At 37.8% G+C, this 19756-nt stretch overlaps 1 protein-coding gene across 4 annotated transcripts; it reads right to left on the bottom strand.

The window, feature by feature from the left end:
- Window positions 1-83: 83 nt before the first annotated feature.
- pogzb (pogo transposable element derived with ZNF domain b) lies at window positions 84-19096 on the bottom strand. Of its 4 annotated transcripts, none has more exons than XM_087285965.1 (21): window positions 18689-19096; window positions 18443-18508; window positions 18181-18290; window positions 17904-18020; window positions 16456-16628; window positions 16258-16357; window positions 15930-16175; window positions 13064-13243; window positions 12878-12981; window positions 12522-12805; window positions 12219-12373; window positions 10603-10703; window positions 10373-10519; window positions 8648-8782; window positions 8347-8543; window positions 8113-8253; window positions 6216-6266; window positions 6021-6133; window positions 3421-5073; window positions 3178-3211; window positions 84-3046 (listed from the first exon to the last, which is right to left on the bottom strand). In XM_087285965.1, exons 3-21 carry the CDS (start codon window positions 18284-18286, stop codon window positions 1309-1311), a joined length of 5775 nt encoding a protein of 1924 aa, XP_087142091.1. In that variant the 5' UTR covers window positions 18287-18290; window positions 18443-18508; window positions 18689-19096; the 3' UTR covers window positions 84-1308.
- Between the last annotated feature and the right edge of the window lie 660 nt (window positions 19097-19756).

The following is a 19756-nucleotide window of genomic DNA, read 5'->3' as shown; positions in this document are numbered from 1 at the left end:
TTGTTCATTACGACACAAAAAAGTCTCTGACTGAAAATGATGTACCAAATCTGCATAAAACATAAACGTGTGAGAAAAAAGGCTTTATGCACACACTGTTTATTAAATTTTATTCACAAGAAATTAAAAAAATAATAATAATAAATGGGAAGTCACATATGCAATGCCTTTTTTCAATGATCAATTATTCATTAGTCCTCTTTGCAGTTTAAACAAAACAGCACATTCAAAAGACCCTCATTTCTATAAACGTCCACTTACCTTCGCAATCAGACTGTACAAGAAGTCCCACAACATGTAAATTATACACAAAATTGCTGCAGCAAACAGAGATGAAATCAAAGTACACACCTTTACAAACATAGAAGAGCACTAATAAAGTGCATCAATACCTCTTTGAATTGAATGTCAATAGATGACACCTGGAGTGTAGTTACACCATCATGTGGTCGCTACAGTAAATTCAGATGCTGAAATCAGTACTGAATGTATACTCACTGATCACACTCCATTCAATATCAATGCTCTCTCAATGGTAAACGTATATGATAACTACATAAATAACCAAAATGGAAGTGCTGCAAGATAGTCTGTCAACCAATCTTACAGGCTGAACTGTAGCATGTGTCATAAAATGCAATAAGGTTGGATGTCAAACAGAATCTGTAAAGCTATGGAATAATAGGCTATAATTTACGATCAATTATTGAATAAATAATTTTAAATAGCATTATTCAAAACAGCATTTGTATCGTTCTTCAATTCAAATGTTAACAGATTTTAAATCGCATGATTTTTGATACTCATCCTGCGTTGGACACACATAAACTGTAAGAGAGGGGCAGGACAACAACAACAAAAAATAAACAAACAATACTTTCATCCACCCAATACCCACACGCTTGAGTCAAATCACTCAATACAGGTCGCAGCTGGCTTATCAAACAAATTTCTCCCATTACATCTTCGAAATAACTAAAACATAAGCAGGCAAAAACCTGTGATGAACTTTCAGAGGATGGGGAATATAAGTAAATATTGTCTGTCAACAGACAAAAGAAAGGGAGCTTTTGTATTACTGTATGCTAGCGAATAAACAACCCAAATAAAAGTAGGTAGAAAAACTTAGCAAAACCAAATCATGCAACGTCTATCCTATAAATCTATACAGTATTTAAGATTAAAAAACTTTTTTTTTCTCCCCATTTTCACACCACCAAACAATAGGCTGTAAATTAAATAACCAGTCACATTCAGCAATGCCTGTCCTTCTGTTAAATCTACCAGCGTCTGTTAGTAGATCAAATATCACCTGTTTGCTGAATCCGTTTGATCAGTGTTAGCATCCAGACCAGATTCTGACAAATGATCTGGTTCAGAGTTGTGTGAAGGGGTCTCATGCTCAGGCGACGAATGTGAGAAATCGGTGGACTCGCTTGCGATTTCCAAACATTCATCATTTGTTTCCTTTTGCTGTTCTGTGTTTTTCGCTTTGTCATCGTTTAGTTCATTTTCCGTATCCTCTTGCTCCTCTGTAAGATCTATTTTCTCAGTTACGTTTTCTACAGAATGTGTGTCCATTGGCTCTTCTTCATCTGCTGACTCCAGATCTACTACTTCTGGTCCCAGTGTTGCTTCTGAAAGTATATTTAGCAACTCCACAGAAGTACCAGGCAAATCTGTATGTGTCTCCTGATCCGGAAGCAGATGAGCCAAGCAGAATGAATGTTGAATAAATTCAGGCCTACTTGAGAAGCATGACATGGCCTTGTCTAACCAGGATACTAGAAGCTGCATCAGGTCTTCAGGCTGAACTGAATCTTTAGGCTGTTGTGCCCAACGAGATAAAAATAACCTTTGGAGCACAGGGCGTACGCACATCTCTAAAGGTTGATGTCGGCATGTACAACCTGCCGGAATGGTTGGAAGGAAGGTTTTGGTGCTACTGACTGTAGAAATAATGGACTCAGACGTCAGGCAATGATGGCTATCCAAAACCAGCAGCGCTTCCTTCTCTTTCTGCGAGTCGAGATGCTGCTTCCACACTTTGTTGGCCCAAATTTCTAGCTCTTCCGTTGCCTTGTAACCTTCCTCTTTGGCCATAATCAAGACTGTGTCTGGTGTGCTGCTCAGTGTGCTCGTAGTGTGACTGGTGAAGAGTGCTGCAGGAAGCATCGTACCATTTGCAAGCATTGCAAGGTAAATCTTTACAAAAGGCTTCCCAGACCCGGTAAACTGAATAGCTGTGTCTCGTCTTACTTTGTTTTTCTCATTCAACATATTGATGTCCACAAACACTGAAAGCTGGTCCATAACCCCAATGACACACTGTGGAACGCTGTTGGTCTTAATTTGACCGTGCACCAATTCTTTGAAGCAACAACAGTTCTCTTCCATGGCACTAGGGAGTTCCCTTTGTACTGTGAAACAGGTATCCAAGCCCAGTTTGTGCTGCATCATGAAGTTCACAGCCCACTCGTATGAAATACGGAATGAACTTGTTTCATTGGTTTGGCTTTGGAGCTCTGAAGCTTTTTCAAACAATCTCGCCTCATTGATAGGACGCTGCTGTTCCCGTTGTGTCAGAACCCACTGTACTAGACGATCAACAGCCTCTCCACAGATACTGCTGCAGCATTCATTTAACTGATCCTCCTTGTCTTGAATCCAGGTCTTGATGAGCTGCGGTTTGGTGTCCATCTCTTTTGCTGCTTTTTGGATCCCGGCACATAGTGCAAGAAGAAGTATTCGCCGCTGGTGAATAGTCAAAGACTCCTCTCTGTTTCTCACAGGCTGTGTTGGTTTGGTTAGTGATCGCTTTTCCTTCTCACTAGCCACTGTTCGAAGTGGGACTTCCTCGCTGCTTTCAACCGTATCAGTGTCTGTTTCTGTGTCTTCGTCTTCCAGAGGAGCCATTTCTTGATCCACGTCTTCGTCCTGGCCAGCAGTGGCACCCTGTGAAACATTACTGATGTCCACTGAGGATTTGGCCTGCCCTCTTTCCAACATTTCTGTTTTATGTTTAAGTCCAGGCTCTGTGCCGTCCCTGGAAGGGAAATAATGTGTCACTTTCTAAAATCTGGATAACATGTTAAATGTGGGGAAGAATACATCACAGGTTGCAATTTCTTGACTTAAGTATAACTAGGACTAATTTAATTTTTTAAAGATACATACCTCTTAGAGTCAATGAATCCAACTTTTGCACTACCTGTACAAAAAAAAAATTACATCAATTATAATACTTTAAGATATAAATATAAAAATATAATTAAATATAAATATTTAATTGCCACTTTAATACATGCCATTTAAAAAGCTGTTGAAACTGTAAAAGTATTTATTATGTATAACATTAACTAGAACAAGCATTCATAAAACATTTATAAATATTTAATATCAGTATTTGAGTTTTATAACCTTGATAATTAGTTGGGAAACCATGGAACTCCCAGAAGCAGCGAGAACGCTTGCACAGATTCGCATGGCAGGCGGTGCAGCCATACATGCTCTCATGACGCATGTTTTTCAAGTTGCAAACTTTACATCTCCTCGCCCTTCTGGTAATTTTGCCTAATCGATGTCTGACCTCTTCTTGCACCTCTTGACTTTCTTTTTTCACAGTCTGTTGCTCAATCATGCTATTGTGGATTTGGTTCTGGAGAGTGTGTCTTTCAGCACACTTGGCAAGCTGGTAGCCCAGACGTTTACGGAAAACGGCCTGGGAAAAGTGACCCCCTGGGAGCCACACTGGTGGGTTGTCTTTGCGGGTCTCTCGTAAGACAATAAAAGAGTTGATGATGCTCAAGTTGACAAAGAACCAGAAGAGACGCCGCCAGTTGGTGTCAAGATCTAGCCCACCAAGTTGGTTGCACGTCAGCAGCTGATTACAGATATCGACTCCTCTCATGTTGTCTTGGAGCAGCTTGAAGGCCTGTGGCCTTTCAATAGTATAAAGCTCACCCATTTTAGTGGGAGACCTCCTCCACACCACATCTTCATGGCCTGCGTTGGCATTTGTGGAGAGGCATACCAATTCTTTGGTATCTTTCCATCTAGTGGCAAGAAGTGGGGGGAACTCATACTGTTTAAAATTGCCTGGATTTTCCAGTGGAGGTTCATCCCAAAACTCCTTGGGCAAAACTGCACTTTGTGGCAGGACAGAGCTGGAGCAGTATATACCACTATCAAAGAGATCCTTCATGAGTTGCACAGAGGCAAGTGAGCTGGACAAGAAGATGTTGTGATGTTTACCCTCAAGACCCTCTGTGAGATGTGGCACAACTGATCTTCCCAAGTCTTTGTGCTTCTCCTGTCGTGTTGAGACCAGCAATTTATGGCAAAAGCCTGACTTTGAGTCACACAGTAGCCATATCCTTGGCTGAGAATTTTTACTCTTCTCCTGAGCCGTTCCCTTATCATGGCTCGGTAGGAAAGCTTGATCAATTGTCAAGCACTTGTTTGGACTGTAGGCCTCTTGCATGCTTTTCTCCAGGATGCTCAGCATCGGCTGAAAAAATGACAACTTGTCAGCACTCTGGCTGTCATTCTCCACAAGCATGCTGCTCATTCGGATGTAAGTGCTGATCTGCTTAAAACGATTCACTGACATGGTCCTGTAAACCAGCTCCCATGTTCTAGAGCCATAGCGGCCTTGGTGTTGTTCCCAGGTCCAGTACGAGTCCGGTTCCACCAGGTTTTGAAGCCCCATGAGGATAGAGAGACCAAAAAAGCCTTTGATTTCCTGTACAGACACAGGGTGCCAAGATGTGTCCCCCTGCCCTGAAGAGCAGCAATAAGTGGCATAGGTGTTGGTCTCACAAACAATCAGCTCAAAGAGGGCATCAGGAAACAGAACCTGGAAGTAGTCGAGGACATCATGATTCCTGGTCATTATATGCCGTGGGCCACAACTTTCCATGAATTCTGGCACTGTTCCTTCCTCTTTGGGCACATTCCACTGTTTCAGGGACAACCAGTCAGGCTGTGTCCCAACATCACTAGCTTCATCCCCTTGTGGACCCTCCACCTCCTCCTCAACATGGCAGAACTCAATATCTGTCTCCAAACACTCTGTAGGGGAGGGGAGGGATTATAGGAACACAGAGTTAGTCTTCTCCTTGGAGTCTTTACCATCACCAATAATCCATTTTATAACATGCTCAATGTATATGTAGTTCTGATAGGTCAGTTAGCTTTTGAAAAAGAAAATAATAAGCAGCTCAGAAGCAGCAGATAACTCCCCGATGGTTACTCCTTGACGTTATTCATTTGTCATGTTTCTAAATTAATCCATTTTAGGATTTTTATTTTGTACTTCTTCTGACATTCTTCAGTTCAGGCGGTGTGCGGTAGATTTTTGTATGTAATACTCAATTACACATCCAGAGTGCTCTCGCAAAGGCTTGTCAGTAAATCCTGTGAATTCACACCAAGTGCAAAGGGGCCATGTTTGTCCATTTTGACAATGGACAGTTTGAGCTCATACCCCACACCTGTGATTGCTGAGCATCACATATTGTGGGATATCACTCAAGACGGGCCACTTTGCAAGTGCCATTGACGTATGTCTATTGTATGATTTAGCTAAGAATGCACGGAAAATGTGTTGACTAAAGAATCCTTCTTTATTGTAGGTGTCTATCAACAGGATAAATAACATTCAATCTGTGAAAATACATATGCAGTGATGAGCAGGGTTTGTGTACCGAGCCCTTTGCACATGTAAGAAGTCAAGACACAATGATAAGTGATAATTTGTAAGTGGCTAGGTTAAAGTTGATGAATATGCCATGATGCCAGTAATTTAGTTCACTGTATTTTTACTTTTGTGTCAATGCTGTATTAGTATAAACATGCAATTAAAGACACCTACAACAGAGTTGGATACCCTCTAACTACAGAAGTACGAAAGCAGAGAAAGAAAAACGAGCATGCAGGTTAAGAGGCCCATGCAGTAAGAGAAATGCAGTAAAAATACAAGTATGCTGTAATGTTCTACTGAGCTAGAGAACACCCACCTTTGCGCATGAATAAACAGTAGGAGTGATCAGGGAACTTGATGAGATGTTTGGCCATCAAATTTCCGTGAGGAGTGGAGTATTCACAACCTGCACAAGTCAGCTTCACAACGCTACAAAAAGAACACCAAAATACCCATAAGGTACAGTTTCAGACTGAGCAAAACAGAACTCAAAATCCAAATATTACATTACCTTGGAGGCCCCTTTTTAGAAGGTTTTGGAGCCCTTCCAGGAACATGATTGCTGAAATTAAAAAAATAAATTGCAATATGTGACTAAACTTCAAGCTGCAATTTCCAATGAAACTGTTTTCTTCTGTACATATATATTCTTCTGTGTATATATATATATATATATATATATATATATATATATATATATATATATATATATATATATATATATATATATATATATATATATATATATATATATATATATATATATATATATTAGGGATGTAACGGTATCAGAATTTCACGGTACGGTAATACCTCGGTATGAATGTCACGGTACGGTATTTATTGAATCATTTACAGGAAAAAACAAAACTTATGAAAATACTCCAAAAAAGTGCCAAAAGTGTCAATGACATACAAATTAGCCATCTATCTGTAAGCTTTGAAACAGGAACTTCAATTTTAATAACAAAAAAACTATTAAACCATGTAAAAAAATAAAGTTTCAATTTAGTATTGTTGAAAACTCATCACATTCAACATTTAATCACACTCAGCCCATCTACCCAGATAAGAGCTCTGCTAGTCGGACTTCTCATCAAGCATCTCCCGCTGGATCTAATCTCACTATATTTATTAAACGGGATATTTCATTTATCTTGTTGTCTTTATCTAACGACATATTCCCTGACTTTGGGCATTGGAATCTATTACTTGTTCTCAGGTAACGTGTTTTGGCTGAGCGCAAAGATAAGTTAATGATTAATGTAACCACGTCCATTCTGTATATTGACTGATCGCTTGCCTTTATTTCCTATAATGTATAAACTTATTGTATGTTATACTTTTAAAATGGCCATTATCGATTATTAAAACTGATACTCAGCAAAAGAGAGGCTGTGTTTCGTATTTTCACAGAAATTGAAAGGAGGCAGTTGTTATCGGCTCCGTTTTGTTATAAAAATCCACACAGTGATGACGCTCATCTTATGCAGCACGGCGCCTCAACATTTCTGCTGTCTAAGTTGCTAATATTAAAATGAAAATAGGCAGTTCCTTAAATCATGTTTACATTTTATTGTTGAGAAAGTGAAACAACGAAGCCAGGGTGATGTGAATGAAGTTATAAAGTACATGGTTCCCTTTGAAGATTTACCCGTGTCCTCGGTATAATCTGCTTTTCCATATCAAACTGAGAAGAAGAGACTGCAGCCTTGATCAAACTTGCGAAGTCTGAACTAGGTTTCTATCAGGATACACACACCGGCGCCGCAAGTCGGCGGCTGTCGGCGGCGCCCGGCGACGGCTCAGGACGCAGTTCATTTTTCAGCCGCGCCACAGAGCGCCATCTGATTGGTTTCATGTTAAATATCATTCGAATGTGCGCGTCTGGTGTGCGATACTTTAATCTGTCATGTACGCGCCGTGTCGCGGCGCCGAGCGGCGCTTCTGGTGTGCGACCTGCTTTAGAGTTTTCCAGCTCTTTTCACCCCCGCTTCTAGCAGCACACTCCATTTCCGCATTACTGGATCTGTAGCAACAACAGACCGCAAGGGATGATGGTCAAGCATGGGCTGATGGCAATTGTAGTTTTCGTTACCTCCCGTTCGCTTCATTCGCCTGAGCAAATTTTCTCAGAAGACCTATAGTTTTACCGAGTCATGCGACTTCGGTAATATCGAAAAAAATTTATATTGCGGTATGACGGTATTTACAATACCGTTACATCCCTAATATATATATATATATATATATATATATATATATATATATATATATTTGAGCCGCTCCAATCAGGATTTTTACAGGCAACACCAAGTACTGATTTCTTTTTATGGTGATCAACCGATACAAAGTATATATATATATGTGTGAAATTTATGTGAAAATATATGTTTGACTCAACTTACTTGATCATGTGATTTGCATAAGCACGAGAACAGCATGTGCTATAGAAGCAGAGTGAACAGTGAACATAAGTGGGGTAGTGATTCGCAAAGTCTGGAATGTCAAAAGTGCACTCCACACACTTATGTCTGCCCAGTTGAGCCCTGGAAAGAAGAGAACCAGAAGTAAACACTTCAGAGTTGTAATTTCCAGTGGAAATGGATCAGTTTATCTGTTATCTCATAACATGAGCTTACCTCTGCTCCTGGAACTTGGACAGGAACTGAAACATCTTGCTGACCTGTTTCTTCCCAGATTGCTGTTGTTCTGATTGCTGGTCGCCACTTAGAGTTGTCGATTGTGAACTGCTAATACTATTCTTCTGAGTATTAGTGGATGCTTTTGAAGCTGACTGACCTGGTGTTTTTTTCCCAACATATGCCCTAATGGTCACCTGAATATGAAGAATAAAAATAAATAAATCAATTAATACTATATTTTTGCACTTGTTGCAAATTTACTCTCAGTCTCACATAAACAAACAAACAAAGATTTTACTTTTGTTCCAGGCTGCAGTCCGTCCAATTCACGGGGCTTTCGGAAAGTCCTGTGGTGATTTATTTTATGCTCAACTTTGTCCTTTGTGAATAGGAACTGAAGACGGCATTTGTTACAATGGTAAACTGTTGATTTCTGAGGAAAAATAGAATTACCACATAATTGTAGAAATTAAGTTTGTCTGTTAAGTTAAGCAATGATGGATTAATAAATAAATTAATAAATAAATACACATTTAATGTTTTCACAGAATACTAAAGCAAGATAAATGTTCCAAATATTCTAGAGGAGGTGAAAGCAGTGGTAATTTCTTCAACAAAAGTAAAAACGAAGAAAGCCATTGTTGCCTATGGCTTGAAACAAGCAGAATCATGACATGTCCGCTGCATCATTAACATGACTGAAAACTATGAATGTGCATCCTCTGATCCTCTCATCTAATGAAGATTGCGGCACAGTGGCTCAGTAGTTAATCAGCTCACAGCAAGAAAGTTGCTGGTTTAAGTCTCGGCTAGGCCAGTTGGCATTTTTGTGTGGAGTTTGCATGTTCTCCCCATGTTTGTGTAAGTTTCCTCCGGGTGCTCTGGTTTCCCCCAAAGTCCAAATACATGTGCTATAGGTGAATTGAATAAATTAAATTGTCTGTAGTGTATGAGTGTGTGTGAATGAAAGTATATGGGTGTTTCCCAGTACTGATTGTTTTGGGTGGAAGGGCATCCGCTGCATAAAATATATGCTAGAAGAGTTAGTGGTTCATTCCGCTGAGGTGGCCTCTGAAATAGAGACTGAGCCAAAGGAAAATGAATGAATGATTAGTTATTAATCTTTTTGTCGATGATTATTGTATGCTGTTGTAGTCATTTTTTATTATCTAATAACATCCACATCGCCCCATCTCCATCTTATCTTAAGTCTTAGAAGAAAGGTTTAGAGTAACCCAATTGTTTATTAAGACTTAAAGGAACACTCCACTTTTTTTGGAAATATAACTTTTGGAATTTTGAATCTATTCAGCCAGTCTCCAGGTCTTGTGGGAGCATTTTTAGCTAGCTTAGCATAGATCATTGAATCAGATTATACCATTAGCATCTGGCCCTAGAACTCTAGATTGGATATGCGGCCGACAGGAAGTGCAATATGCACATTAGTATAGTAACATTTTTTTATGACACTGTATAACAACAATTAATATTTTTACAGTACTGTGACGGTTGGGTTTAGAGTTAGGGTGGTGGTAGATGTTAATAAAATACAATAAATGGGAAATTTAATAAATAATACAAATAATTTGCCTTAACTTCAGGCCACAAGCGTATTCGATCTTGCAACAACCACCTGACTATTCTGGAGTTGCTTTATGTACAAAGACCAACAGAAAATGAAAAGTTGCTATTATCTGGGTTGGTTATCTTGGCTAAAAACTATACTTTCATTCTGCTGTAATAATCAAGGAACTTCCATGATGATGATGGTTTTATCCAATTCTATGATTTATACATACAAGAGTGATCACTGTTTAGGATAATGTGCTATATTAAAAATCAATCAAAGATTCCAATACTATAAAAAATTACAAATGCTACTTAAATGATGAGGACCATTAAGAACTGTAAAATAAAAGTTTTTTTTAACAATGATGAAATTAAAACCTGGTGAAAGTCTTGAATGTTTATCTGCATTAATTAGTTTTATGTTTAATTAAAATTTTATGCTTCCTATCCTCACCTGATGACGAACATAGTGTTGCTGGTAACTGGTGGAATGCTTGAAAACCTTCAGGCAATACTGGCACAGAAGGTGGCGGGTATCCTCATGCCAGGTTCGAAAGTGGTTAAACACATCAGAGTAGAAGGAGGAACGGTATTCACACACCTGAAAATGTCAAGGGCATTATATGCTATATTCCCACTCTCCTTGTGATTCATCCATTTGTCAGTCAAATTTGTTTAGTTTACCTGGCATACATAAGGCATCTCTCCGGGTTTGTGGGAGTTCTTCATGTGCTGCAGGAACACTGGCTCATTCTCAAAGGACCACTCACATATCTTACACTTGGCTGAACACAAAAGCACAACAGTTACTTAAACTGCTGACAAATTGAGAGTCCTGCAGTTTATAGACACTGTGGCAAACCAAAATACAAACTTTTATCATTTACTATCTTTGCAGCATTGCAGAACAAAGATGAATGAAGAACATTACTAAACATTTGTTGGGACTAAATAAATAATCTATCTAATGAAAAAATTGCAGAATAGAAAAATAACAAAAATCTTAGCAGAATACATTTTTAACTTCCCTGATCTGAAATGGTTTATCTATAGATGTATATCAAAATATGACAAAAACAAATCTGAAAGATGCATTTGCTTATTAAACAGAAAATAAAGTTACTCATGCAGCTTTAAAACAGCAAATTTTACAATATTGCAGTTTTTTATTATATTATTTATCAAACAAATGTAGTTTTGTTAAATTTTCTTTAATTTTTTTACTGTACAGACCCCTAATTTTAGAACTGTAGTTTATGCCTTAAAGGTTGTCTATAGTAAAAATCTGGATATATCAAAGCATAGAGGAATAATAAAAGAGCAACATATGGAAATAAGCATACTGTGAGCCACAGACACCACTGTTTCCTCATTTTCATGTAAATTCCACTTGTAGAAAACCCAGGTGGACAACGGGCCAATCAGAAGACAAAACTGTGACGAGAGTCACAGACCATGCCCTCAGCATTTGCATGTATATCTAATTTAGGTCGTTCATCCGGATCTGACAAGCAGCCATGCCATCAAGCTCTGAGATCATTAAAAAAAAGCTCTGAGATCATTAATATCAGCAAGCCTCTTAAAGCGTTTGCAACAATGTTTTCTGGAGAGACAACAGAGATAATTTTCCTCCCCTAGTTATATTTAAGCATATATTTACCATGTATGAATTGTTTACTGTGCGTTACTGCAGCATGTTTCAATATCGGCTCAGGAAGCAAAATGCAAGATTCACAGATTATACATTTAGTCATCTTCACTCTGAAGAGGCATGAGGTGTGTTTAGTTACATCTTTTGTTCATTTATCATGTTTATTTTGAAATTTGATGTGTATATTTCAACAAACATTCAGCTCAACTGTCATCTGTTCATGCAGAGGTTGATCATTCCTGGCTGTGTTTTCTTTGACTATAGCTTCAAAGTACAACACCATACATCTCCACCCCTCTCTTTTGTCAAATTTAATTAGAATTTAGCCTTTATCCACAACAGATTTGGTCAGCAAAATAGGTTAACGCTACTCTGGTAGGTTTTACATTTGTCTTTGATAATGCTCTTTGTGTGTCTGTAATTAATATTTATCACACGAGCCATATATGGTCAAATCATGGATCTTCTGATTCTGTTGGTACTTTATGGAGTAATAAATGTGCTTATAAAACTGTTTCTGGAGATTTTTTTTAAATACCAAAGCCATAAACCTACTATGTATATATCAGAGAACAATTTAACTTATTAAACAAATGCTGTATGTGGCACCTTTAAACAAAAAGATTAATAAAATAGAAATAGTTCTTACTAGATGATTCAATGGAGGTATGGACACTCTCAAGGTGGCACTGCAGACGAAACGGTGTAGGAAAGCGACGGAAACAATGCTGACAGGATGTGTGGTTGTCCATTTCCCCATTTTGTTGATCCAGTTCAACATGGTACCTCATATGGTTCATAAGTCTTCAAAGAAAACAAGTGATCACTAATGGCACAGTTCCAAAATATCAAAGACAGAATAAACAAAGACTAAGAAATTACTTAAAATAAAACCTATCATTTTCAACTAGATATTTACAATAAGACTTCTAAAATCAGTCCATAATCGTACCTAATATTATTCTTTAGTTTCTTGCTACAGGTCAGGCATCTGAATGATAATGGTTCTTTTGAGTTGTCCATTGGTACATAGACTCGATTTCCCTCAAATGTGCCATAGTAGAAATCATCAACCAGCATGACGAGTCTGGGATGGCTATCTCCTGTTTTGCTAGGTGGGCTATCCAGCTTGGGACTAGGCACAACAGAGGCACTCTTAGGTGGTGTTGCTGGGGGTTTCACAGCTGTTGGGGTACTGCTTGTTTCAGTCATGTGGACCAGATCTGGGCAGCAAAACTAAGAGAGAAAGGGATTCATTTTTTAGGTGACCAAACACATTTACAGTCTCCTCACAAAGTATGTACTTACACACATATGACCGCGTAGAGCCTCAATCATTCTGAACTGAGCTCCACAACGAGGACACAAATGAGTGGTGGTTGTTGATGAGGTTGCATTTGGAAGTGGGATCGCTGCAAAAACATAATTTGGAATTTATCCGCATGGCTTTACTCTAATAGGAAATCAATGTAATAGTCAGAACAACAAACTTACTTTGGATGACATTTTGTGAGATGATAGGAACAGCAGAAGAAACAACAGGACCATTTTTGGTATTTTGATTGCTCATGACTACAAATGTCTGCGCCTGAGCCCCACCAGGAAGGTTCACAGACTTCACAAGATTCATTAGGTTTTGCATGTCTAGGGGTCCATTTCCTTGCTTTATTGTCACTGTAAATATAAATAAATTCAATTTTAAAACAGATAATTGTAATTCTGAATGCTGATTGACCAAGCAACTGTGAAAAATACACATAGTAGCAAACAATTATTAAATACTTGATTTCTTTATTTGTATCTTGTAGAATAATGCCAGGCATTTACAAAACTTTATTTCAAATGATTTAATTTAATTTACCGGATATGTCTCTTATATCTGGTTCAGACTAGGGTTGTCGCAATACCATTAATTCATGTTACGATACTATACAAGCTGAAGTATCGTGATACCAAGTAGTATTGCGATACTGTAATTCATAACTCAAATTCATGACATAAAAACAATTTTCAGAAATACTATATTTTATGTTGTAATAGGCCTACTTGAATTGAATTATGATTCCTTTATTATTGGAAAAAAGTACTTGCATGTCACTTCAACTTAAATGTATTTGTTCTTTCTGTTTATTTTGTAGATAACTGACTAACAAAAAATACACTAAAATAAAATTAAAGTAAGTACATTAAAGTAAAGATACAAATTATACCAAATAAAATTAGCATTAATAATAAAATTAGCATTATTCCAACCAAACTAGGTTTTATGAAGTGGTCAAAATTTAGTAGTAGATCTAGTTTAGTCATTCAAATTTTTACTTTGCGAGTTGCTCTTTTTAGGATATTGTCGCAGTTGTTGTAGCTACAAAATCATATTGACAGGAACAGAAATGAACTGATTCAGATTTGATCTGAAAACATGTAATAGGCTACCATAAAATGCTTGAATTCTACACAGTTTGCAACCTTAAAGGGCTCCACAGACTATTCAAATAAAATGGTCTATTGTTTCACAAACTTGTAAGCATTTTAGTGACTTTTCCACATGCAACATTATGTATTGCTGATGGACCGTTAATGACGATACTACCGTTTACAAACTACAGAGGCACTGCCAGTATTTTGGAGCCATAATTTCACGATACTACCATAGCACCGGTAAACCATGCAACCCTAGTTCAGACTACACAATAAATGTCCTTTACCATGTTTTTAGCACAATCAATCTGATGATGGTGATTCATAAATGACATCAGGTGCCAAAACAGCGCATCATATAGGTTGTTTTCAATCACGTGGTTCTGGTGACGCGCAAAATTCAGATGAAGGGCAGGAAGTAAAAAACTGAATGGGAGACAGGTAGGAAAGTCCATAGTTTTGCGAGTTTTAAAAGAGACATGAATAGAAAATAATCACATTTGTTGGGCATGATCTTCATATCATGAAGAGGGCTGAGTTATCTACTGAACTAAAATATATTTGCCTGTCATTGAGGTAGTTACGTTACATGAAAAATACTTTAGTAAATACAGTAGTGTTAGGAAGCATCCTATAGATAATTACTAGAATTAAACTGTCGTAGTGATTATATTGTTGCTGTGGTACAACACAACTGTAGTAATAAACTAATTATTCAACAGGCTTCATTTTTCTTCACTATAATACACCATCAGCATGCACTACAGTTTACACTATTGTTATTTATTACAGTTTATTAGTTTACTACACTACAGTATTCTGTAACATTCAATAGCAGAGTTGTACACATTATACACTTTACAAAGTGGCTCAAAAACATGTTTATTATAAATTACTATAATGTTTTTCCCGATGCGGATATCTTCCAGACATCATTAAATAAAGGGTGGAAGCATATAATAGTGTGGATGCATAGTCTGCATTATTATTTATTTACTTTTGTAAGAGGGAATGAACTTCACAGCTGCTGCGCATCTCGATGTTGACATTACACTTGTATATTCCACCGAAACGCCAGTAAAGACAATTCAAATCAAGACAGAGATTTTATTGCAGCGATTACAAGGCAGGGTACGTTGTTTATATTCTCCTGGATTTTGTCAAATATATTTATACATATAGTTGGGCCTGTATATAATCTTCATTGGTGCTGTCAAACGAATTATCGCATTCAAAAAAAAGTTTGTACACACAGATGTATTAAAAACATGCCGCCTTTTTCAGCCAGTTTCTTGAACTTTGCCCCCTTTATGAGTAAAAACTTTTAGAAGTCTATAAAAGCTGCTCTGCATTTCTTATTTTTGCTGATTTAAACCTTTATAAACAACATAAAACAGAAATATTGTGATGTTTTGATAGCGATTCCTATGTAGAAGAACCACTTCCTGCCCTCAATCTGAATTTCGCCGAATTTCATCATGTGAAAACAACCTTTTGGACAACATCTGAGATGCTTTACAACATAGTGACAAAAAGACTGATAAGTTTTTTTTTTTAAGATCCCTAATAACCGTTTCTGTCACATCTGTGATGCTGACCAATAGAAACAAAGAAGCTCTTTCACACACAGCTTCCATAAACATGACAAAATGAAAGAGACAATTCGATTTCAATTGAGTTTGATTAAATTCTTTCAAAAGTTTTTTTCTGACAAGACTAATAAACTAGTTCAACTGACTAGTTAAAATAGTTAACATGTTGTTTTATTAGCCTTCTCTGGCTCTTGTTTTTTGAAGCCAGTAACTAGTTCTGTCTTCTGAATGAAAATAAAAATAAATAAGTAAGTAATAACAGGAATTATTACATAGATAGAAAACAATATAGTTTGAATCAGGCATTAAAAATCTAACTTTAAAAAGTTCAATTAAATTCTTATTCTTACCTATTTTAGTAGTGGTCCTGGTAGGCTGAGTAATGGTTGTAGAAGATACGATGGGTAGAGAACTGGCAGCTGTTGGGGTGACCGCGTTTGTGGTTCGAAAAGTGAGAGTAGCAGGGATCTGCACTGTGCTGAAAGTACTAGGCGTTTGGGCTCTGTTTACAACCGGAGCTCCAGCCCTTATTTGAGCAGGCTGGGTAATTATTTGGGTTGCTCCGATGGCTGGTTTGAAAATTTGTGTGCCAGGTGCTTAAAAAAGACATAAAGAAAACACTGTTAATTAATGCACAGAACTATAGCGTAAGACCATAACAAGAGCACACTGACATACCCTGGAGTAGAGTAATCGGTCGAACAGTTTGGCCTTGTTGGACATTCAGCACTAAACTCATTGGACCCTGGCCAGGCTGGATATTCTGGACAGGAAGACCCTGTATCAGATGAAAGGACGCACATAGATGAACATTTGTTGAGACAATGTGCTTTTGTTGAGTGATGTGCTGGAATCTATATGGTGAAATGGCAGCACCTGTGTGGTAAAGTAGATCGGCTGACTGTTGGTAACATTGGCAATAGATGTTCCAGGCAGGAGAACCTGTGACAGAGCCACAGTGCCCAGTCCACCTCCTCCTGGTGCCAAGATGACCGGCTGCCCTTGCACTGCTTTAGGGATCTCAGTCGGCACAACCGCACGTTGAGTTACTGAAAAAATAAATGACTGATCACCAAGAGTAATGCAGGCTGAATGTCAACAAGACTGCATTCATCTACTACTTTAGTAGTTGATATGACTTTTGCGCTCCCCTTCTAAGGATATTTACACAACAACAATGTACTGAAAAGTTTCTATTCGCTACAAAATTTGAGAAAATATTGGAAAACATTAGAAAACGGTTTGCAAAAGTTCGAATTTTAGGCTCCAACCGGTTTTTTCATGTATAAATGTACAGCCGAAATGTGTAAAGTGTTCATTTAGTTGAAATCGGCATGTGCGCATAACCTCTATAAGTTTGACATGGATTATAAGTGTATTATATGTGGATTAAACTGAATTAATACATTTAGCTGAAGTTCAAACATACAGAGCGTATGATTTTAAAACAATTGCAATAAACACTCGCTGGCCACTTTATTACGTACATCTGTCCAACTGCTCGATAACACAAATTTCTAATCAGCCAATCACATGGCAGAAACTCATTGCATTTAGGCATGTAGACATGGTGAAGACGATCTGCTACACTTCAAACCGAGCATCAGAATGGGGAATAAAAAGGTGAATTTAGTGACTTTGAACGTGGCATGGTTGTTTGTGCCAGACGGGCTGGTCTGAGTATTTTAGAAACTGCTGATCTACCAGGATTTTCACACACAACCATCTTCTGGTGGCTACTTCCAGCAGGATAATGCGCCACGTCATAAAGCGCGAATCATCTCAAACTGAATCCTTGAACAATGAGTTCACTGTACTTAAATGGCCTCCACAGTCACCAGATTTCAATCCAATAGAGCACCTTTGGGATGTGTTGGAACAGGAGATTCGCATCATGAATGTGCAGCCGACAAATCTGCAGCAACTGTGTGATGTTATCATGTCAATATGGACCAAAATCTCTGAGGAATATTTCCAGTACCTTGATGAATCTATGCCATGAAGGATTAAGGCAGTTCTTAGGGCAAAAGGGAGTCCAACTCGGTACTAGTAAGGTGTACCTAATAAAGTGGCAGGTGAGTGTATATGCACAAATCATAAAAAACAATTTTATTCTTCATTTAACTCATAATTAAAAGAATTGTGTTTTTTGTCATTTGCATTTCTTTAAAACAAGTCTTTTTTGTTGTTATTTTGAAGTGTCTGAACTCTATCCCCAGTTTGCTTCTCTTAAATTAAACAAACAGGTTATTCTTCGTAACTTAATTTGTGTTCTGGAGCATCATGTGAATGAGTAAATAATTATTAAAGAAAAGGAGACTCACTTGTATTTGTGATCAGCGGAACCGTGTTCGCCGCATTTACTACAGACGTTAGGCTTGGGATCACCATGGTCTTAGGCGGAGCTGGAACATCAACCACCGGGGCTGGAGTGGAAGTGACTTAACATTGGAGGACGACAAGTTTCAGATGTTATAATGATGGTTAAATTATTATTAAAGTAAAACCTATTAGGAATATCTGTAATTAACAAAAGTTAAGAAGATAATTAAAAACTATGTTAAATTTCTCTATAATTAAAAATATTCCAAAAATACACACCGGAGGGAGTACTGCTTTCAGCATTTCCGGCTGGTTCATCCATAGACTGCTGTTGCCATGGCTCCAGCTCCTCCTCCTCACACTCCATAAACAAATCCGAATCCATGTTTCTGAAAGACAGTAAACATGTGTTTAAAATCTACAAACTGTGAGGGTACAAATGACAATTGGTGCATTATGTATTCATAAATCAAAAACATGTTTCATTTTAAATTAGACAAGTGAAAAATATTTTTGAACTGAAGACTCTCACAATATTCACCTTCTGACAGGAATCGGGTCCGACCAGTTTTAACGTCAAGACTGGCGTTTACAAAATCCCTTCATCCTGTAAATTATACAAATAAGTATATAAATAAAACATGAATTGTTGTACATTTTGTATTTATATACATTTAAAACAAACAAACAAACAAAAAAATCCTGCATTAATGGGGTTAACATCGGATATTCAGAGCGCTGCCGCATCACTTCCTAAAAATCTCCCAAAAAAGTGATTTCATCTAACCGACAGGGGCGAAGAGAAAAGTAGTTCCTGGTCACCGATATGCACTGTCTGAGACCAGATGATCTGACTGATAGAAGCAAAAGCATGAGCCTTGGATGTGTGTACAATAACAGAAAATAGGGCTGAAATACAAACTGGGTCGGAACAGGACTCAGCGCTGTGTCTATTACAAAAACTCAGTCACAAATAATGCAGCAACCCCTCGCGCGTCGCCTACTGAGTGCGCACTCTGCATACTGTCCTCCGCGCACATAACGAAAGACGGCCATCTAACGCGTGAATTAAAGCGCGTATTTGTAAAAAAAAATACTTACCAGATTATAGTCTATATAGAAATATATTCAACGTGATATATTGAAAGAACACAAAGCCTGCCGGTACGTCACAGACGAGACGAATAAATGCGCTAAATGGGCAGAGGTTCTGTTTTTTCTCCTGCTGCGATTGGTTGATACGCTCAAAACGCCACTTCCTGTTTTGAATTCGCAACGCTGATTGGCTGTAATCTCTGAAATAAGGAGGAGTGGTTACTGGAACAAGAAAATGGCGTCCTTCTCTACAAACGACAACATTTTATACGGTCTAGCCAACTGCTGGTTTAATAAAGAAATGATTTAATTATTCAACACACTGTTAGTATTTTGAGGAGGACCTGTCAAAACCATCACAAACTGTCTTTTCTTAAATCAATTTATGATTTTGTAAAATTGCTCACACAAAATATCTATTATATAAAATTATTTGCTTAAATATTCATATTTTAGCCCTGGTATGCACAATGCACTGATAAATGAAATAAGTGTAATTTTTTAGAAAACGTTCAGTTTAAAAAAATTCTGGAACCGATTGATGTTCACGACATCCGGTTTCATTATGGCTCTGAACGCGGGTTCATCCGCCAATGTGGACAGAACAGAACACTGCAGAGTTCACCGCACTTTTCAGAACAACCGAGAACACAGCACGAATCAGGCAGGACCACTGGTCCGATTCAAAAACAAACGACTCTTATGACTCGGTTCTTTTAGTGAATCAAAAACATTCAAAAGTTCAGTCCATACACACACA

The sequence above is a fragment of the Danio rerio genome, chromosome 16, assembly GCF_052040795.2.
Source record: "Danio rerio strain M-AB ecotype USA chromosome 16, GRCz13ab, whole genome shotgun sequence".
Taxonomy (NCBI): domain Eukaryota; kingdom Metazoa; phylum Chordata; class Actinopteri; order Cypriniformes; family Danionidae; genus Danio; species Danio rerio.
The sequence above is the reverse complement of the archived record's forward strand: the minus strand, read 5'-3'. Positions and strand labels throughout refer to the sequence as shown.